At 45.5% G+C, this 22981-nt stretch overlaps 1 protein-coding gene and 1 pseudogene across 6 annotated transcripts in view; one reads left to right on the top strand and one right to left on the bottom strand.

Annotated features, from left to right (window-relative positions):
- The window catches only part of Nt5m (5',3'-nucleotidase, mitochondrial), a 66978-nt gene that overhangs the window by 15818 nt on the left and 28179 nt on the right, over nt 1-22981 (bottom strand). For 4 of the 6 annotated variants that reach the window (XM_087203931.1, XM_087203932.1, XM_087203933.1 and 1 more), the window contains exons 4-5: nt 6506-6620; nt 71-126 (exon numbers count right to left, since the gene is read on the bottom strand). In XM_087203931.1, the coding sequence (XP_087060057.1) occupies nt 71-126; nt 6506-6620 (171 nt within the window). Of the gene's footprint in view, nt 1-70; nt 127-4159; nt 4950-6505; nt 6621-22981 lie in introns of those variants that run through there. The other 2 variants (XR_015448356.1, XM_004868721.4) reach the window with 2 other exon arrangements.
- LOC101708192 (tRNA-splicing ligase-activating factor archease pseudogene) lies at nt 18405-19132 on the top strand (annotated as a pseudogene).

Raw genomic sequence — 22981 nt, 5'->3', positions numbered from 1 at the left:
GTACTAGGGAGTAGCTGCCTGAGCACAGAGATCAAGTCACCATGACAGAGGGTGGGTATGGCATGCTTACCTGGTATCCCCACAGAATGGAACGCATAGTCTTAAGGGCAAGTGATGTAATAAAATCTAAAAAAAAAAAAAAAGTTGGCGGATGAGTCCATCTGTCCTGCTGAGGGGACAGGATGCCCACTGACCTTCCTTACATGTGTGATGCTTTCACCTGCCATGGGTGGTGGGTGGGGGACCTCCAGCATCTCAGGGAACCCTGCCCTGGGTCCCCGACAGAAAGATGAGGATGAGGACCTAGCAGGAGGGCTCTGGGCTCAACTGCAGGACACTAGTATTTGTCTTTGCATGTGGATGTCTAAAGAAAAGGCCACATGGCCAAGAGGAAGACCTAGTGAGTCTGAAACAGTGTGGCCTTGACAGTCTCAGCATGTCTCTGAGTGCTTGCCTCCTCCACAGAGCAGGAACAAGACTGCTTCAAGGGCTTTTATGAGGAAGGATATAAGCAAGGATGGTAGTGACATGTCCTTGACATACATCACCACGTCTATATATTACCACATACCACACCAGGGGCAAGGATTTTTCATGGATTTCATTAAGTGCCATCTGGTAGGAGCTGACAGCTGGAGAACCTGGGACCCTGTGTCCAGGAAGGATGGAGCTGCAGCCCTCAGATGGGGTCTTGGGGCTTAGGGACTAGAGGACTCTAAGCAGAGTTGTTTGTGGGTCCTTCTGAAGGTGGCCTGTGCTTTGCCTGCCCCTGGCCAGACACCCACGCTCAGGGACAACATACCCTTGAGAGGTCAGTGTGGTCTGGGGACAGGTGTGTCTGTCCATGAAGGCAAGGGTACAGTGGGTAGCAATGGCAGCAGAGAGCTTCCCAAGGCCCATCTGCAGCTCATAGAGCCAGTGGACAGAGGACACCCTGCACAGACAGGAATAGAAGAGCAGGTCAGGGGAGGATGACAAGGACCCTGTGATGGTTACTCGACTGCCAATTTGATTAGATTGAGAAAAGCCCAGGAGTCTGGTAAAGCACCCTTCTGGATGTGTCTGTGAGGGTGTTTCTAGAAGTGACTGGCATGTGGGACAGCAAACTGAGCAGATAGACCCATCCTGAATGTGGAGTCACTCACTGCCCAATAGGCTGGGGCCTACATGGAACCAAAGCTGAAGAAAGCTGGGTGTGATAGTACACCCTTGTAATCCCAGCTGTCTGGGAGACTGAGGCAGGAGGATCACAAGTTTGAGGACAACCTGGGCAATTTAGTTGAGATTGTATTTAGATTCAATCCTTGGGGCTGGGGATTTAGCTCAGTGGTGCCACCACCTGCCTCGGAAGCACAAGGGCCTGAGTTTGAACCCTGGTACTAAAAAAAAAAAAACAACTCACTCTGTAGGCTAGATTCAATGCTCTGTACTGTGAAAGAAGGAAAGAAAAGAAAGAGGGAGGGAGGGAGGAAGGAAGGAAGGAAGGGGGGAAACTGAAGAAAGAGGAAACTCATAAACACAGACACTGGCTATTTCCCACTGTACTTCCAAGCTGCCATGAGGGGAGCAGCTTTTCTCTGCCACGTCCCCTGCTGTGGTGTTCGGCCTTACCTGAGGTGGAGCTGACCTCATCCTAGACAGAACCAAGCTCAGCTCTCCTGTCTAGAGATGGGTTTACCACATGGATTTGAAGAAAAACATACACTTCCCATGCATGGAGGAAAATGACCATTTCAATCTGGTGAAATCTGACAAGAGGATGGTGAAGTTCTGGGGTCCTGGTGCAGGTCCCCAATTGCTGTGGGCACCTTACCCTTCCCAGGTCACTGAGGACAGCAGTGACCATGCATGGCAGTGTGCAGCACAGACCGGCTCTGCTGAGTTGCGCCTCACCTTGCCTAACCTGCACAGCCTGTACAGGGGCTGTTCCTGGAACTGGGCCTTAGGCCCTCCACCAGCCCCCAGCACCAGGCCTCCCCCTAGCACATATCCTCGATACTGCCAGGCACCCTGGGATTTCTGTTTAGTGGGCTTGGTTCTGAAGCATCTTCACCCTAGCAATTATTTCTGCTCCTTTACACTAATTATGCTGCTCCAGTGGCTGCCTGCCCCAAGGCAAATGATTCCAGTTTATCAGAGAACAAATGTGGCAGCTGTAGGGTTGTTTCTAAAGTGCTTTAAGACTAGCAGAAGGACTCGGTTTTAAAGAAGAGGCTTCAGAGTCCAGTCTCCAGAAGGATTCAGAACATAACTTTCTCGCAGTAGCAAGAAAGACCAGAGAAGTCGGGCCAGCCTCACCCCTTATGGACTCATGGGCTCCAAGTGCAGCAAGACTCAGGAAGAAAATGGGCCTGAGACAAGGAGGGGATGTCTCTGAGTGGGGGTCAGGGCCAGGCCGCCCCACTCTGTCTTGGGTGGCTTCTGATGTGTGTGTGGACAGAGGGGCCTTGTACCTCCAGCTTGCCCAGGGATCCCCAGAACAAGGGTGAGGACTGGGTCCTCTACATGAAGTCCACCTCTGGGCCTGGTTACGCCTCTGAAGGAGGAAGGGGAAACCCAGACAGAGCTAGCGAAGCCCCAGCAGGACTGTTTCTGCCATCCATGACACAGGCCCCAAGGTAGAAATGAGCCATGTTTCTTTTTGCTTCCTCAGTTACCATCATCAGTGTTTTCAGGGCAGCACTGGGTGGGTCTCATTCACCTTGTGCTTGGATTTAGCACAAGGCCCAGCACATAGTAGGTGTAGGACACAGCCTCCCCAGCACCCTGAGGGCTAAGCTCAGGGGCAGGTGCCATCACCCTCACAGCTGGAGGTGGCACAGACCTCCACCTCCAGGATCCCTGTAAATGCAGACATGCAGTCAGCAGGGATAAAGTAGGGAAAGTGTGTCGAGGTGAAGGGCTGGCCCTGCTGCTGAAGGGAGGAAGAGAACAAAGTCCAGCCACCAGGAGTCATATGCAGGTGACTGATTCATCTTACATGTCATGCATTCTCCTGGCCCTCACAGAGGACTCCTGACCTCAGTTAACAGCTGTTTCCTCCTCTCAGAGCAGCAGGATCTGGGGAGCAGCTGGGGAGCCAGCAACCCACGGGTTGCTTTTCCTCCAGGGCCCCAGGTCAGGGAGACAGGATTCCTCTGGACATTGCATGGCTTCAGGATCTCTTGATGCAGCCCCAATACATTCCTAATTAGAGTGACCTTTAGAGCTGTCCCCCAGCGCAAGATAAAAAGTGTGCTGCAGGTGATGGCAATGCTTCGGAGAACTGTTTGGCCAAGTTGGAGGGGGGTTGCTTTCTTCCCTGAGCTGGAGCAATGGGACCTGGTGAAAGGGCTTCTGCCCCAAGCCAGGGGAATGGAGCCTAGGGGAAGTCTTTCATCCCTAAGCTAGGTTGATAGAGCCCAGGGGAGTCCTTCGTCCCCAAGCTAAGGCAACAGAGCCTAGAGACCTTCTTCCCAAATCTGGGGTGACAGTCCTGAGGGGGGTTCCCTCCTTGAGTTGGGGCAACAAAGCTCAGGAGAACCTCTCCCCTCTGAATTGGGGCAATGGAGCCCAGAAGGACTCTTCCCCCCTACTGTGGGGTGATACAGCTCAAGTTTGTGATCCTCTGAAAGCCAGGAAGCCAGAAAGCTCAGCCAACCCTGAGCCATGGTCTTCTCCCTACCTGGCCTTACCCTCAAGGTAGCCCAAGGAATTCCAGTCACAAGAGGCAAAAAGGTCTGCCAGGAGGGTCCCAAAGGTGGGACAAATTAGAAGTGTGGGTGACTCATGTTCTTTTCAAGGGCAATGGCCCCCAAACCTCTTGAGAATACAGCAAGAAAATGGCTGGTTCAGGTTGTGGCCTTTCAGTTGCTTAAAGGAATAAAAGTCAGGGCTCTTGGTTTTGCCTGGGAAAGGATCAGAGGCCAGGGGGGCCTGGGAAAGGTGGGGAAGGGGCCTGGTGGTGAGGGGGTAGACACAGAAGACTGCAGGGCTGCCCACTCTGCCACATGGGGCCATCCTGCCTTGGCCTTCACTGACAGCTTGCACAGGCACAGTGGGTGTGTGTGTCTGTGTGTGCACGCTGTACCCCTTCTTGTCAGGGTGTAGGACCCCAAATGCCTGGTTCCTGAGGGGGGCCCTACATCAGAGGATCTTGGGGTGGAAGGTAGAGGAGGCAGTAAGTGAACAGCATTTATTTCTCATGCATTCAACAAACACTCACCCTGTTGGCTCTGTTGGGCCCTGTGCTGGGGCCCAGGGATGGAGCAGAGGTAACTTGGAGCTGGTCACAGGCAGGGCCAGTGTTGTCCCCCAGCTCATGGCCTGGTGACTGGAAGCTGCAGTGTTTGCTGATTACATGACAGGTCATTTGGGGAGCCCAGACAGGCTGGGCAAGTAGGATGGGTACTGCGGTCAGGAGAGCAAGGGCCTCAGGCCCACCAGAGAGCACCTCAGCTGTCACATTCCTGGTGCTTCTTGCTGACAGCTGCAGACCTGGAGACCAGGGTGCCGACAGCTCAGGGATCTCCCCCTAGTGAGTAGGCAGGGCTGCTGGCCTCAACAACTCCCTGGAATGAGCCTCAGGGCCCCTGACAGCTTGGGGCCACTATCTGAGGTCAGTCCAAACCTCCTGGGTACATATGTCTCTGTCCAGGTGTCCAGGGGCCCAGCCCTACCCCAAGAGCAGGTTAAGGCCTGGCAGGGCTGGAGTAGAGGCATGCAGCAGGAGGTGGTCTTGGCCATTGCATCTGGAGGGAACCACAGGTCCACAGGGCCTGAGCAGGAGCCCTGGAGTCAGTCAAGGAGAGTCTCAGTGCAGCAGTCAACAATGGCCCGCTTGCTGTCCAGAATGGCCTTCCAGTCATCCGCCCATGAGTGCAGCCGGTGGCGGGAAGGAGGCAGCCACACGTGCTGGTTGTGACAAGATGTGAAGAGGACGTGCTCCCAGCTGGGGTGTGGCTCAGCCCCTGCAGCAGGAAAGCAGCACTTCAGTCCAGAGGCCCTGAGCCTGGGGCACGGGTAGGACTATTTCCTTATCTGGAAAGCAGTGCCTTTCAGGGGGTGTGAAGATTAGATGAGGCACTGCACACCCAGTACTGGATGTAGCACATAGTATGTGCTTAGCTCTGATGGCGTGGTCCTACCATCCCTATGGCTGGAGTGTCTAAGGTGAGCTACATGCCTGGCCTCCCAGCACTGCTCCAGGCAGGAACACCAGGTCCTACCAGCCATGCAGCTCACCGGCTTTGATCACAGGTTCCTTGGGCCCTTCAAGCTTCAATCCCTCCTGTCCCCATTGGCACTGCTAGTGGATTCCTCCACACAGGCCTCTCCCTGCTTCCTGTGGTTGGAGACAGGAGCCCACCAGGCCCCATGGGCAACTGTGGCCCCGAGTTTCCCTGGGAGGCTATGGGATTTGGGAGGGTCTGGCCCTGGCCCTGAGCACATCTGTGGGACCTCTCTGTGAATCCCACCCTCTGAACACAGAGAATGTAGAGAAATATTCTGTATTTTCCCACTGGGGTGTCCAAAAGAATAGACTAACCTGAAGCTACTGAACACTCCAGGAGGAGACAGCTGCCTGCAGATGCTATAAAACCACACAGAATAGAGCCAGGAGACAAGGAAACTGAATGCGGATACTGATTCTACTAAGCCTAAAGCTCTCCTACTCCACTCTCTCAGTTAAATGATGGCCTCTCCTTTCTTCTTCTTTTTTTAAGTGTTGTTTTGTTTTTGAGACAGAGTCTCGCAATGTAGTTCAGGCTGGCCTTGAACTTACTATGTGGCCCAGGTTGGCCTCAAACTTACAGCAATCCTCCAGCCTCAGCCCCCTGAGAGCTGGACTACAAGGGTGTACCACCACACCCAGTTATGGGCTCTCCTTTTATTGGTTGGCTTATTGGCTGGTTGACAACCGGTTGGTTGGTTGGTTTTTCTGGGAGGGGGTCATCTGTAAGGACCAATGCAATACTCAAACCACCTTGAAACAAAGAAACTATGCTCTGCTTTCCTGTTGTATGCTAGGTTCACTCCAAACTTTTTTTGAGCAGGGAAAAAAGGGGAGGAGGGTTTGTTACTAAAAGCAAAGATTTGAAGTTCAGAGTCAAGTCTTCATTTTACATGAAGAAGGCAAGACTGTGGAAGTGTGAAGTGACTCACTGGAGGCCACTCAGCAAGTGAAGCCTAATGCTCCTGACTCCCAGTAGTTTCCTACCCCAAACAATATGCTGAAAAGACCTTATCTCCCTGGCAGGAGACTCAGGGCCAGCTCCAGCCTGGACACCTGACAAGACCTGGTGACACACTGGATGGGCAGGGACAAGAAAGCTGCAGGGAGGGCCGGGGATTTAGCTCAGTGGTTTCACTGCCTGCTGTGCAAGCACAAGGACCTGAGTCCAACCCGATACCAAAAAAAAAAAAAGAAAGAAAGGAAGCTGCAGGGGAGTAACCACTCAGGGGAAAGGGGACATGGGGCCCCAGGTCTGCTTCACCCATGCATCCCCTGTTGCAGGCCACTTGCCTATAATGTCCAGCCGGTCGTCTATGAGGAGGTCAGCAGAGATTATGGTCTTGTCTCTGGTCAGCACGATCTGCTCCAAAAAGTCAGGACCAAAGTGCTTCTCCACCCAGGCATACTGAAGTGAACAGACAGGGGATGAAAAGAGTGACAACAGACAGGGGATGAAAAGAGTGACATCAGACAGAGCTGGGACAGTTAGGCATTCCCAGTACCAGAGCACTGATGAAGGAAAGGGATCGCTTGGGAAGCTGATGCCCAAGGAGAAAATGTCCCATGTCCATGTCCTATAGCTAGAACAGAGTGATGTCATGACTCAAACCCAGGCCTGGTGTCTGTGACATGGCAGGCCCTTAGTGTCCAGCCTCAGAGGACAGTCACATCAGCCACCACTGTACTCATAGGCTCCTTCCTCTGTGAGGCTCAAGTACCAGAGAAAGAGCTCTGCCCTTGGAGCTTACAGCTGGGGGGATCAGCTGTCACAGGCACATTTAGACTACTCATGACAGAACACTGACAGGCCATAGAGGAGCAGTCTGAGGGGCTGGGAAAAACCACAGTACTCCAAACTTCACACCAGCGCAAGGGACAAACACTTTCTGCACCCAATATTCCAGTGTTGAGGAAGATAGGTAATCTGCAGGGTGATAGGCAAAAAGCAGAGATGCTAGAGTATGATTCTGCCACCATAGGCCTAGCAAGCCACCTGCGCCTTACAGCTACTGGGCAATGGGCATCTCTTCCCCTTTCCTCATAAAACTCAATTGCCCAGGTGGCCTTTCCCCTCAGATGGCATTTTTTTCTACAGGGGCAGCCCTGTAGAAAATCTGAATAATCTCCCATTATAAATCTGAATAAATTCAGAAAATCTGAATAATCTCCCATTATAAAGCCACAGGATTCTACCTGGTTCACAAGGTGGCTCAATGGAGTTAGATTACTATACCACAGACAGATGGGCAGTAGATAGGCCTTGGACTCCCTTCTGGCAGGCCCGTGACAATGGAGCCCTTACCACCATGCTCTTCTGCAGGCTCCCACAGTGGAGCCTTGCTCACCAGCTGTCTGGTCCAGGGAAAGTAACAGTACCTGCCTCACCACTTCCTCTGGGGAAAAATTGGGAAAATGTGTATGAAGGTCTCAGCACTGTGCTAGGTGCAGAGCAAGGGCTCAGGAGAGAATTCTACCTTTGGAACCCTAACTGTCATCACCACACCATGGTCTGGGAATGGAGGAGTTAGACTGTGGGGAAGCTGCTGAGCCTCTCAAGATTCAGCTTTCTCAGAATGTTGCTGGTGTGGTCAAATAAAGTAAGATCAATATAGGGAGGGCACTGCTGCAGTTTGGATCTTAATATCTCCCAAAGATCCATATGTTAAGATAGGTCTCAGTCCCCAGGATGGTGCTACTGGGAGGCAGTAGAATATTTAAGAGATGGGGCCTAGTGGGAAGTCTTTGGGTCATTGAGGGTGTGCCCTTGAAGGGAACATTGGAAAGTTGACCCCTTCCTCATCCTTTCTTTTGCTCCCCAGTCACAAGGTGAGTGATTTTGTTCCACCAAACACCTCTGCCATGATGTGTTCTCTCACCATTGACCCAAAAGCAACAGATCATAAACTGAAACTTCCAAAACTCTGAGCCAAAATGAACCTTTTCTCTTTATAAGTTGATTCATCTTAGGTATATGTTATAGCAATGGAAAGCTGACTAACAACACACATTTAGAGTAATGTCTGATACATAGGAAGAACTGTTATTATTACAATTAAACTTTAGTAGCCCCAAATATTCTACAGAAAATCAACTAAAACTGTGAATACAAGTCAGGATACAAGGTCAGTATACAAAAGTCACTTATATTTCTATTCATTTGGAGATTGCAATTAAACAAAAATACCATTTACAATAGCATGAAAAATTATATAGACTGAACTGTATGTTTAAAATGGCTAAGGTGGTAGGTTTATATTATGTGTATTTATCACAATAAAAAATTTAATTAAAAAATAAAGATAGTCTCTATGCCAAAAAAGACCCAATATGAAGTAGAGACAAAATTAACAAAATATGTCAAGACCTGAAAGCTATAAAACTTAAGCTATAAACTGTTGAGAGAAATTAAACAAAAATCTAAATAAATGAAGGTGTTTGTGTGTGTTCATTCATAGACCAGAAGATTCAATAGTGTAAAGTTCTATAGCTATGTTGGAACTGTAATCAAATTCCCACAAGGCTCACTGCAAAAATGGGCAAACTGGTTCTAAAATTTATATAGAAATAAAAAGGATCTTGAATGGTCAAAATAAGTTTTGAAATGAAAAGTAATGTTGGAAAACTCCTATTGTTTTCAAGAGCTACTATAAAACTATAATAATCAAGACAGTGTAGTATTTACTCTGGGAGAGACATTTTGATCAAAGGATCTATTCAGATATTTCACAAAAGAACCCAAAGGTACCAAGAAATTTCAATCAAGATATCCTTTCAAACAGAGAAACAAGTGAATCCACGTGCCTAAAACAGAAAAAAAAAAAAATACTGTTTTTGGCCCTTCTGAAGTATAAAAAAATGAGTCAGAACCTAATATAAAAGCTAAAAGTATAAACTTTCTGCTCTTCAAAGATACTATTAAGAAAATGAAAGGACAAGTCACAAACTGGGAGAAAATATTTGCAAAACACATTAGTGGATAAAAGACTTGTTTCTAGAATACATAAAGGTCTCTTACAACTTTACATATGACAACCCTATAAAAAATAAGGCAAAAGATATGAATACTTCATCACCAAATAAACACAGAGGACTATTTACTTTAAAAGCTGTCTAACATCTTTAGTGAAAAGTAAGTTAAAACAAGGAGATACTACCACACACCAGACACAATGGCCAACATCCAGACCCTCATAACACCCAATGTTGATGAGGATGTGGAACCAAAAGGACTTTTGTTCACTGTGTGCATGTGTTTTCATTTCATTTTGTGGTACTGGGGATGGAACCTCAGGGCCTTGCACATGCTAGGTAAGCTCTTCACCACTATGCTATGCCACCAGCCCTTTTTATTTTAAAGACAAGGTCTTGAGAGTCCTCCTGAGTGGCTGGAATTACAGGCATGTGCCACCACGCCCAGCATGTATATATGTTTTTAAAAAAACTTTGGTGCTAAGGATTGAACCCAGGACCTTGTACATGCTCAGCCCACAGACTCCCATTGAGCATCATCCCAAGCTCTTATCCTATTTTTCAAAGCAGTTTTAGGTTCACAGATAAATTGAATAGAAGGTACAGAGATTCCAACATGCCCTTCTACTTCACACCTGTAAGACCTCCCCAGCTGTCAACCCCACAGTGTATGCAACACCAGCAGTGTGCCCTAAGACCTGGATGGTACAGGATGACACATGACAAGGAAGGTTCACTGATGTCACAAATGCACTATCCAAATAGGGGTGGTGTTGTACCATCAGCCAGGTTTGCCTCAGAGGGATGCCTTAAGTGCAGGGCAAGACTGGAACAGGACCATCAGGCTATTAGCTGCTGTGCTCTCAGAAGTGTTGCTCACTGTGGACCTATCATTTTGGTTCCTGAAAACACTAAGGATAAAACAATTTAGCTAGCCAGGTGTGGTGCCACACACCTGTAATCCCACCTACTTGGGAGGATGATGCAGAAAGATTGCAAGTTCAAGCCCAACCTGGGCAATTTAGCAAGACTCTGCCTCACAACAAAAAAGAAAAGAAAAAGAAAAAGAGATGGAGATGTAGCTCAGTGTGAAGGTCCTGGGTTCAATCCTCACAAAATAAACCAATCAAACAAAATAGTTCAGCCCAACAAAATGTAAAGTTAGCCAGCCTACCTTCTTTCTGTCCCTTTATATCCATCCAGGCTACATGTCCTTAGAATGGGTAGCACTCACACCCAGAGAGGGCCTTCTCATTATCTACTCCCAGAATTATACTAAACAAATCAGTGGACTAATTTAGTAATCACACACCCTTGATCCCAGCATCACACACTTAATGCCAGCATCACACACTCTAGATCCAGCCACCTCTGAAAAGCACATGAGGCTTTGGGGGGACATCTAAACACAAGCCATAACATGGGACTTACAGGCCAGGCCCTCTCTCCAAGGCCCAGGGCTGTTGGCAGAAAGTCCATGCGTCAAGAGCCCAGCAATCATAAAGATGGAAAGATACTGGAGAGGATGGTGCCAGGGAAGAGCAGAGGAATGGATGGGACAGACAGCTGGGACAGCTGCCCATCCAGCTCCTGGTACTCCACAAGGCACGTGGCTCCTAGACTCAGGACCAGACCCAAAGCTCAGAACTAGACTCTCCAAGATAGACATGGTCATTGCAGGTACACAGACCCTAAGGCAGGCTTTTTTGGGGTGGGAGGACAATTTGAAAGACAACACCACAAACCCCAGAGCTTTTCAGGATAGATGGCTTGACCCAGGGCCCTTACAAGGTGTCAACACATCGATCCACAATCCCTGTCAGGGTGATAAAATGACTAGCCTTAAGCAGAGGAGCAGGGTTGATATTAGAAACTTGAACCATCTGTACACCCCATTTTCTTTTGAGGTGTAATTTACTTGCCATAAAATCTACCCACTTAAAAGTGTATAATTCAGTAGTTTTAATATACTCATCATAACAAGATATGGCCTGTCTGCATAAAGGTTCCCTATCACTGTATTCAGTTGCAGCACGTTCCACAGATGTCATTTTGGCTGAACTGGAGAATGTTGGGTGCTGTTCAAAGCTTCTATAACCTAACTAATTTGTTGTCTTCTTTTTCTACCAGCTACTAGGAAAGGGCTATTAAAATCTCTAGCAATAATTAAGAATCCATGTGTTTATCCTTGCAATTCAATCTCTTATATCAGAAAAAGTGATTTACTTTTATTCTACCTTTATAGTAACTTTTAGATATAATTCATATACTACAAAATTCAGCCATTTATAGTTTACAATTCCATGATTTGTAATATATAGTATTCACAATGTTATATGCTAGCTACAGAATGTTTCCATCACCCCCAAAGAAACTTCACACCTAACTGCATGAACAGTCAATTGAAAAAATAAATACTAGTGGTCATGCGGAAGAAGCCTAATCACCCCGCTGCAGACAGGCAGGTCTGCCCATTCCCTACCGAGGTCCTGAGTCGCACAGAACAGGCCGAATCAGCCCACTGCAGATAGGCAGGTCTGTGCACGCCCTACTGAGGTCCTGAGTCACCCGGAAGACATCGAATCACCCCGCTGCAGACAGGCAGCCACCTGGTTCCACACTACAAAGACGCACAGGACACCAGACCACCAGACCAAGGTACTGAGTCCCACTGTTCCCCGCCCAGAGGTAGGGGCTTCTGAGCCGTCGTCCCACTGCTCCTGGTCCAGAGGAAGGGGCTTCCCGGTCACCATCCCTCCGGCTGCTCCCAGCCCAGAGGAAAGGGCTTTTGGGCCACCTTCTGTCCTGCTGCTCCTGGCCCAGAGGAAGGGGCTTCTTGGTCACCATCCCTCCGGTTGCTCCCAGCCCAGAGGAAAGGGCTTCTGGGCCACCTTCTGTCCCGCTGCTCCTGGCCCAGAGGAAGGGGCGTCCAAGCCACCATCCCTCCCACCACTCCTGGCCCAGAGGGAGGGGCTTCTGAGCCACTATCCCACTGCTCCTGGTCCAGAGGAAGGGGCTTCCCGGCCACCATCCCTTCCGCTGCTCCCAGACCACAGGAAAGGGCTTTTGGGTCACCATCCCTACCGCGGCTCGCGGCTCCTGGCCCACCTCACCCAGCTCAGAGGAGGTAATCTGTCCAGGCACTAACAGCCCTCTGCCCCAATCGAAACGAGAAAACACGTAAATAAGTCTCAAAACCAGACTTCCAGATCACCTACAGCAACCCAAAGGGAAATGAGATGGAACACTCTGATACTCAACCACCTGGACCCACTGAACTGGCAACAAAAGGGGATCTGGAAAAAAATGAAATCAGAAATAATTTCTCAGATAACAGGAGAAATTGTGCCCCTAGTGCAAGACATGATTAATAAATCTAGAGAGGAGCTCAGGAACATGATGGAATCCCAACATAGGAAACAAATGGAATCCATAAAACAGATGCAAATAGATTTCCAGGACATGAAAAACTCCACTGAAAGTCTACACAGCAGAATGAGCCAATGTGAGGACAGAATTTCAGATAGAGAAGATAAGATTGCAATTAGTGACCAGAAAAAGAAAAATTCCTTCAAAATTATAAGGGAACATGAGAAATCAATCCAGCAGCTGCTAGATGATGCAAAGAAGAATAACATAACACTGATTGGGCTCAATGAAGAAACAGGAGAGAGTGGAGATGACATAAAAAATCTCTTCACAGAAATAATGGCAGAAAACTTCCCAAGCAGGGGAAAAGAGCTTGACATACAGATAAGTGAGGCATATAGGACTCCAAATAGCCTTGATCAAAAAAAAAAAATCTACACATAGGCATATAATTGTTAAGATTCCAGAAACACAACAGAAGAACAAAGTTCTCCAAGCAGTCAGAGAAAAGAAACAAATCACATACAAAGGAAAGCCCATCAGAATCACAGCAGACTTCTCAACACAAACCATCAAGGCAAGAAGAGCTTGGAGTGACATATTCTAAGCCCTAAAAGAAAACAGCCTCCAACCCAGATTGATGTACCCTGCAAAACTATCTTTCAAAATGGATGGAGAAATAAGATACTTTCATGACAAAGAGCACCTTAGGAACTTCGTGAATACCAAACCAGCACTCCAAAGAATTTTACACAATATCCCAGGAACAGACGTTGAGAATCACAACCCCAGGAAGCAAAGCAGAATGTACACATCTGGCACGACAAGAAATTAAATGGAAAGGGAGAACCCAACAAAAAGAAAAAGTCATGGCAATGACAAGTCAATACGTTTCAGTTATAACCATGAATGTTAATGGTCTCAATTCACCAATCAAAAGAAATAGACTGGCAGAATGGGTCAAGAAGCAAAATCCAACAATATGCTGCATACAAGAAACACACTTCATTCAAAAGGAAACTCATAGACTGAAAGTTAAAAGGTGGAAAACAATACTGCATGCGACAGGAACCCGAAAAAAAGCAGGAGTAGCTATCCTCTTGGCAGATCAAGTAGATTTCAAACCAACACTGATTAAGAGAGACGAAGAAGGACACTACATCCTTGTAAAGGGAACAATCCAAGAGGAACAGATGACAATCATAAATATTTATGCACAGAACACTAGTGAGCCCAAATATATAAAACAAATACTAAGGGACATGAAAAGTCATATATGCACTAATACAATTGTAGTGGGGGACCTCAACACCCCACTGTCACAAATAGATAGATCAACTAGACTAAAAATAAGTAATGAAACACTGGAACTCAATCGAACTCTTGAACAAATGAACTTAACAGATGTTTACAGAATCTTCCACCCCACAAAATTAGAATACACATTCTTCTCAGCTGCACATGGGTCATTCTCAAAAATAGACCACATACTCACACACAGAACATGTTTAAGTAAGTCCAAAGGAATTGAAGTTATCCCCTGTATATTATCAGACCATAGTGCGATGAAATTGGAGATCCATAGCAAAAGAAACTCAAAAAATTTCATAAACACGTGGAAATTGAACAACACACTTCTGAATAACCAATGGGTCACAGAGGAAATTAAAGAAGAAATCAGACAGTTCCTTCAATTAAATGACAATGACAATACAACATATCGGAATCTATGGGACACAATGAAAGCTGTCTTACGAGGGAAATTCATAGCAGTGAATACGCATATTAGGAAAACAGAACGAGCCCAATTAAACAACCTGATGCTGAACCTCAAGCTTTTAGAAAAAGAAGAGCAGGACAACCCCAAAGCTCATACAAAGGAGGAAATTATAAAGATCAGAGGAGAAATCAATGCAATGGAGACTAAGAGAACGATACAAAAAATCAATGAAGCCAAGAGTTGGTTCTTCGAAAGAATCAACAAAATTGATAAACCTTTAGTCAACCTTTTCAGAAAAAGGAAAGAAAAGGCCCAAATCCATGCAATTAGGAATGAAAAGGGTGAAATGACAACAGACCCAGCAGGAATACAGAGGATCATCAATACCTACTTCCAGAACCTATACGCCAATAAGATGGACAACACAGAAGAAATGGACAGATTCCTAGATCCATATGAATTACCAAAGTTGAACGAAGAAGACCTAAAAATTCTGAACAACCCAATATCAACCAATGAAATTGAAAATGTAATTAAAAACTTATCAACTAAGAAAAGCCCAGGCCCTGATGGCTTCACTGCTGAATTCTACAAGACATTTAGAGAGGAACTGCTGCCACTACTGTTTAAACTCTTCAATGAAATTGAAAGGGAAGCAATACTCCCAAATTCATTCCTGGAAGCAAGCATCACCTTGATCCCCAAAGCACAGAAAGACCCAACTGAAAAAGAGAACTATAGGCCAATCTCACTAATGAACATAGATGCAAAAATTCTTAATAAGATAGTGGCAAACAGAATGCAGAAGATCATCAAGAAGATCATACACCCTGATCAAGTGGGATTCATCCCAGGGATGCAGGGATGGTTCAACATACACAAATCAATCAGTGTAATACATTATATCAATAGAGCCAAGGACAAAACCATATGATCATCTCCATACGTGCAGAAAAAGCATTTGACAAAATCCAACATGCATTTATGATAAAAACCCTACAAAAAATTGGAATAGATGGTCTCTACCTCAAACTGATAGAAGCCATCTATGAAAAACCAGCAGCCAATATCATACTAAATGGTCAAAAACTGAAATCCTTCACACTCAAATCAGGAACAAGACAAGGATGTCCACTATCACCACTCTTGTTCAATATAGTTCTGGAAACATTAGCCACAGCAATTAGGCAAGAGAAAGAAATAAAAGGAATAAAAATAGGTAATGAAGAAGTCAAATTGTCATTATTTGCAGATGACATGATATTCTATATAGAAGACCCCAAGAACTCCACCAAAAGTCTTCTAGACTTAAGAACCAAATTCAGTCAAGTAGCTGGTTACAAGGTCAACACACAAAAATAAATAGCTTTCCTCTACACGAATGACAGACTCACTGAGAGAGAAATAGGGCAAATAATTCCTTTCACAATAGAATCCAAAAGACTGAAATACCTAGGAATCATCCTAACGAAAGAAATCAAAGACCTCTTCTCTGAAATCTATGGCACTCTGAAAAGATGATATCAGAAAATGGACAGACATCCCCTGCTCCTGGGTAGGAAGGATTAATATAGTGAAAATGGCCATACTTCCAAAACTGCTGTATAGATTTAATGCAATTCCAATTGAGATCCCAGCAGCATACTTCATAGACCGCGAGAAAACAATCCAAAAATTCATTTGGAACAAGAAGAGACCCAGAATAGCAAAAGCAATTCTAGGTAACAGAGACATGGCAGGGGGTATCACAATCCCCAACCTGCAACTCTACTACAAAGCTACTGTGATAAAAACAGCATGGTACTGGCAAAGAAACAGACTTGAGGACCAGTGGAACAGATTAGAAGATGCAGAAACAACACCAGACACACTCAGCCATCTCATCTTCGACAAAGGAGCCAAACACCCTCACTGGAGGAAAGATAGCCTCTTTAATAAATGGTGCTGGAAAAATTGGGCTTCAGCTTGCCAAAGATTAAAACTAGACCTGTATCTCTCACCATGCACTAAACTAAAATCAAAATGGATTAAAGATCTAAATATTAAAATAGAAATGCTGAACCAGTTGGAACAGAGGTTAGGTAGAACTCTTGAAGACATTGGTGTGGGAAAAGATTTTATGAACAAAACCTCAGTTGCCCGTGAACTAGCACAAATAATCAACAAGTGGGATCTCTTCTTATTAAAAAGCTTCTGCACAGCAAGAGAAACCACCAGCAGTGTGAAGAGACAACCCACAATGTGGGAAAAAATCTTCACCTGCTCTTCCTCAGACAAAGGTCTACTATCTTGAATCTATAAAGAACTTAAAAAGATCAGACCTCCCAAATTTAAAGACCCAATCCAAAAATGGGCATCTGAAATGAACAGACATTTCTCACACAAAGAAGTAGAAATAGCAAATAAATACATGAAAAAATGCTCAGCATCACTGGTCATTCAAGAGATGCAAATGAAAACAACGCTGAGATGCCACTTCACTCCAGAAAGAATGGCTGCTATCATGAAATCAACCAATAACAAATGCTGGCGGGGCTGTGGGGAAAGAGAAACCCTGCTCCACTGCTGGTGGGAGTGTAGACTGGTGCAACCACTGTGAAAATCAGTATGGAGATACCTCAAAGAGCTAGGACTGGAAGTCCCATCTGACCCTGCTATTCCCCTGCTGGGGATCTTCCCCAAAGAATTAAAAGAATCATACCACAGTGATATATGTGCACCCATGTTCATAGCAGCGCAGTTTGTAATAGCTAAAACTTGGAAACAGCCCAAATGCCCATCAACTGGAGACTGGATAAAGAAAATGTGGTTTTTTAATAAAATGGAGTACTACTCAGCCATAAAAAATGAGAAATTAGAGACATTTATAGCTAAGTGGATGCACATTGAGGCAGTACTCTTAAGTGAAATAAATAGGACACACATGTGTAAATACAGAATAGTTTCTCTGGTGTGAGAAACTGTAAGTGTAAATAAGGACTAAATGTATAATAGGTCATGTGAAATAGGAAGAAAAGGGGCAAAGGGGAAGGAAGTGGGAGGGCTAGGGGAAAGGATAGAAGGGAATGGGATTAATATGAGAAAATGGAAAAATAGGAACAAAATCTTTGTAAATAGGGAGGACTGGAGGGGTTGAAGGGATGGCTGGGCAAGGGTGAAAAATAAGAACCAAGAGAGACTATGTAAAGGTGCAAATTTCCAATGATGAATGTCATTATGTTGTATACCTAAAATGTACCAATGATTAGAATGAATAATCGATAATGTAAAATAGGAAGAAAAGGTCCAAAGGGGTAGGGGTAGTGGGAGGGGCAGGGGCAGGGAAAAGGAAAGAAGGGAAAGGAAAAAAAGATGAGAAATGGAAAAAATGGAAATAAAGTCTTTGTAAATAGGGAAGGGTGGAGGGCGTGAAGGGAGGGCTAGGAATGGGGAAAAAATAAGAACCAAGATGCATTATGTAAAGGTACAATTCCCAATGAGAAATGTAATTGTGTTGTATACCTACAATGTACCAATAAAAGAATTTAATACAAAAATAAATAAATAAATAAAAAATAAATACTGGTGCTGTGGCTTGAATATGGTTTGTCCCCACTACTATTCACACAGGGGCTTAACTCCTTGGTGTAGCAACGTTGGGAGGTGTCTGGCTCACAAGGGTAGAAGGCTCATGAATACAGTAAAGCCTCTTGCAGGAATCAAGGAGTTCTTGCTCTCATGGGCCTGGATTAGTTACCCTGAGAATGGGTTGTATAAATGGAGGCCATCCTTCATGTTCTGCCTCTTCACCAGGAACCTGTTTGCCATTTTGCTTTCCTCCCTGAGTTGAAGCCACAAAAGGCTCTCACCAGACGATAACCAGATGCCAGAAACTTGATCTTGGGCTTTGCAGCCTCTGGAACGATGAACCAAAATAAACCTCTACTTACATAAAATACTCGGTCCCCAGTATTTTGTTACAGGAACAGAAAATGGACTAAGACAACTGGTGTGAACCAAAAACACACCGTGAGCTCCATGGGAAGGCTACTGGGTGGCAGCCATGTGGCTCACACACCATTCCTAAAAGAACCTATGGTTTCTTTACATGGCAGAAGAAAGCATTGGGCCTTTTAACATAAGTGGATCAGAGGTCCACATACTGGGAGTAACTGGACAATGTAGAGTAAAATGTACAAAGAAATTTAATTAATTATCTTCCTTCCTTCCTTCCTTTGGTGCGTGCGTGCATGTGTGTGTGTGTGTGTGTGTGTGTGTGTGTGTGTGTGTGTGTGTGTGCGTGTGTGTGTGTGTTTCTGGGAATCCAAGTCAGGGTCTCCTAGGCAAGCGCTCTACCAAACATTTATTGTTAAAACTAAAGTAGAGTTCGGAAATCATGGAGCAGGAAAAGGAAGATGTTAGAGATTACAATTTAACTGAGGACCAGAAAGCAATCAAGGCCAAGTATCCTCCAGTCATTCAGAAGTACGAATGTTACATGCGTGGAGAGAGACTCTGGAGGAGGCGTTTGAGAAATGTGCCATGGCCATGTTTGCATAACAGACACTGGGACTGTGAAGGCCCTCCAGACAGTAGAAGCAGAAGCCCAAGGAAATGACTTGCAATCTCTTCTGTTTCACTTTTTGGATGAATGGCTTTATAAGTTCAGCGCTGATGAATTCTTCATACCCCTGGAAGTGAAAGTACTTAATACTGATCAAAGAAATTTCAAATTATGTTCCACTGGGTGGGGAGAAGAATTTTCACTTTCCAAGCATCCTCAAGGAACAGAAGTCACAGCAATAACATATTCAGCAATGCAAGTCTATAATGAAGAAAAACCAGAAGTTTTTGTGATCACTGACATTTAAGCCCCTAAAAAAAAAGAAGAAGACCTATGAAGAGCTGCCTTTTTCTTCCTCTTGAGAAGGTAAAATAATTTCATTTCTCTAGTGTCTTTTGACAAATGGAAATTTATAGAACAGAAATTTTTAACTTAAAGCGTGACTTTTAGAAGTAGAAAATCAACTGGGCATGGTGGCATATGCTTGTAATCCCAGCTACCCTGGGGGCTGAGGAAAGAGGATTGAAAGTTCGAGGCCAGCCTTGGCAAATTAGCATGACCTTGTCTCAAAATAAAAAATCAAAAGAGGGCTGGGAGGGCTGGGTGTGGTGGTACACACCTGTAATTCTAGCATTTGGGAGACTGAGGAAAGAGTTTGTGAGTTTGAGGGCAGCCTGGACTACATAGCAAGAGTGTCTCAAAATAAATAAAATAGCCTCAGTGATAGAGCATCCCTGGGTTCCAACCACAGTACTGGGGAAGAAAAATAAATAAATGGAAAATCAGTGAGGAAAAACAAAACAACTAAAGTAGACTCCACCAACATGTCATCCAGAAAGCAGCCTTCAAATCACAAGAACACGCTTGACTTCACACTCCAGTATCTCGCTTAATGTGGCATGTGATTACTCCCCTTATGGAACCAGAAAAAGTCAGGCTACAATGTCATGCCTCTGCATGAAGAACTTGCCATGGATTTTTAAAAATCTCTGAGAGAAAAAGCAAAAATCATGCTACTCAAATTCCAGTCTGGTGGAGCTTGAGAAGAGGAGTGTTGTGGCACAGGGGAGCAGACTATGGGCTCTGGCATTTGACTCTGCCTTTCTGCTGCTACCCTTGGGCAAACACCTTTACCTCTCTATGACTCATTTTTCCCATCTGTAAAATAAAGAGTCCCTACTCTGTAGAGCTATTAGGAAAGTTAGTGGGATCATCAAAGGGAAAAGGCCCCTGCCTATATACTGCTAAGCCAGTACAAGTTTGTTGCTATCCAGAGGTCTGAGTTTAAATGTCAGCATGCACCAGGAGGAAGGAAGGTTCTGGTAACCTGGATGTAGCCCATTTCTGACTTTGGTGTGTAATAGAGTGAGATCAAGGCTACCAAGTTCCTTTCTTTTGACTAGGTTCTCAGAGAAGATCACTTGTGGAAAAGGATTTCCACTTAGGATTCCCGCGGTGATCTCAGTCCAGTGGACACAGCAGAAAGTGGACCTACAAGCGTGGTCTGAGGTCTGTGCACAGACAGGGGTACCATGAAGGCAACATGCGTTCATGTCCTACACCAAACCCCTACCCTTCAATACCAGCCCCAGGGGCAGTACAGAGAAACCAGTGACACCTACTTCCTTGGCCACAGTCAGCCAAAATAGAAGTGTCTACCTATAGTGGGCAGGGAAGGGTGGTTGGTAGGATGGCAAGCCAGATGGCAAGTAGAGTAGGGGTGGTGGTCAGAGGTAGTAGGCAGGCCAGGGTGGTAGATGGGTATGGGCAGGAGCTACCTTCATTTCAGATGGTTGGGGCATGGTTAAGTTACCATGCTCAGCCTGGCCTTTCCCCACTTTCTAGCCAGTTCCTGTAGCCGCTGGCCAAAAAAATCTACCCAGGATGTCCTCAGAACGCTACACATTCTCCCTGCTTCATGTCTGTGTCCAGTGTCCCTCTTCCTCTACCAGCTGACCTGACAAGGCTCAGCCTGGGCAGGTAGGAGGTGTGGACTGTGCTCACTGCTGGTGCAATGAAAATGGACATAACCTTTGGTGTAACATATACCAGACTCCTACCTTTCCTCATGTGGCACACTAATCCTATTTATTGGAATTTACCCTAAGATCATAATAAGACAAAGATCTATTTACAAGACATCTTCAGTTTTGAACAATCATATTTTTGAAGAATAGTGTTGAGTGACAAAAAATCTAATATTAAGCAGAAAAATGTATTAAGACATAAGATTTTTAAAAATATATGTATTATAGGGCCAGAGATTTAGCTCAGTGGATTCACCGCCTGCCTCGCAAGCACAAGGTCCTGAGTTCAATCCCTGGTATCAAAAAACAAAACAAAACAAACATATATATGTATTATATTTAATAGAAATCAAAGTAAAACTAAAAAGAGACATCAAAACCTTAAGTGTTCCTTTCTCTAGGTGGCAGGAATGTATGTGAGGGTTTTTGTTGCTTTTTCCTTTCATTTTTTGTGGTCAGGACATCTATCATTTTCTGATAAGGTTACACATCTTCTGATATGGTCACCTCTTCTTCCATCAGCAGCAGTCTTATAGGACAATCAGTCCTCATCTCCTTCCTGGGGTTTCACTGCTAAAGACTCATAATCCCAGAAGACAGAAGCCAGCAGCTCCACCTGGGTACAGCCCTGGTACCCTAAGTGTGGGGCTGCGCTCAGCCCATGGATTACACAGTCTTGTGGGAGAAATTATAAGCATTATTTAAGAGTGTCTCTCTTCTAGACTGTGACTCTTGGAGCAATGAAACCCCAGGATGGATGACAATGCCACTCCAGTGTCTTAGAACCATCTTCACTAGACAGACTGCCCCGCCATCTCAGGCCTGCTTCTTATTTCCCTTCTCTGAGCAAACCAACATCCTTCTAATAGACTCTAGTTTTGTTAGGTTAAAGCTCTTGGTGTGCTAGAGAGTCCTGACTGACACCCATTCCTCCAAAAGGTGTACTGGCTCCATGTCCTCCCCAGAGAGTGTGAGCGGCCTGCAGGAGGAGACAGCAGTTGAAGGTGAGCTCAGGGACAGGCAGATAGGAACCAAGGCATGTTGGCTATGTAATCATTAGATCCAGAAGATGAGCTGTCTCACCTCTCTGAGTTTCAGCTTCTCCATCTTGCCAATTAGAAGGGTATTCCTGTTTTACAGGGAGCCACTGTAAAGCTTGGAAGTAGTAATAGAAGGACAGTGTTTGGCACATTAGAGACATTTAGTAAGTGGCAAGCATGCTTACACAAAGGTGTTTGCAAGCTCTCAGCTGATCAATGAGTCTCTCCATCCAATACCAAATGCTGAGTCCCAGAAGTAGGGGGCTGGCCCTGCCCTGGACACTGGAGGTCTACAACCAGCACGACTGTGACAGTCATTACCCTTAAGGACCTCAGCCTGGCAGGAGACGAGTGACAAGCCAGAGAGAGACACACAGAGCCATTCCAAATGGTGCTGAGTGTCATACAGGAAATAAGACGACTAGATATAACAAGACAGAGAAAGAATACACTTCAGAGACTGTGTCAGGAAATGTGGGAAAGATGTCTGAGTGCAACAGCAGGGGAGGAGGATGTCTGAAGCATAGGGTGGCTCAAGAAATAGAAGGTGGGGACCACAATGGATGAAGAGAGGCAGGCAGACCTGAAGGGAGTCTCTAAACAGACTTTTAAAAGGAAGCCATTAAGACAGGGTTGATACTATGTGCCTTGCAAAATGCCTCATTGGCTCTGTGTGGGATTAAAATGAGCCAGCAGTTTAGGGGCAATATTAAGAGTTCTGGGAAGATGGGGGCAGGGATTTAGCTCAGTGGTTTCGCCACCTGCTGCACAAGCACAAGGACCCAAGTTTGATCCCTGGTACCAGAAAAAAAAAAAAAAAAAAGAGTTCTGGGAAGAAATGATGAGCTGGTGGCAACAGGAAGAAAGATACAGATGAGTGTCAGATTTAGAAACAGAATACAGAGGACACTGGCCTTACTGGCATACTGGCCAAGGAGGGTAGACAGTTCCATGTTCGCCATGAAAGAGGGAAAGACACACAGGCACACCACTGCCCTGGGATAGGCATGTCAGGCTGGAGTTCTCACTGAGGCTGGGGGAGGGGTGTGGATCAGCACAAAGACAATGTATAAATCCACAGGAATGGGTGAATGACCA

Source organism: Heterocephalus glaber, unplaced genomic scaffold (genome assembly GCF_053883595.1).
Source record: "Heterocephalus glaber isolate CG9 unplaced genomic scaffold, H.glaber_assembly_v1.0 deba00001813, whole genome shotgun sequence".
In the NCBI taxonomy this organism is placed as follows: Eukaryota; Metazoa; Chordata; class Mammalia; order Rodentia; family Bathyergidae; genus Heterocephalus; species Heterocephalus glaber.
Note: the sequence above shows the minus strand (reverse complement) of the source record. Positions and strands in the feature narration are given on the sequence as shown.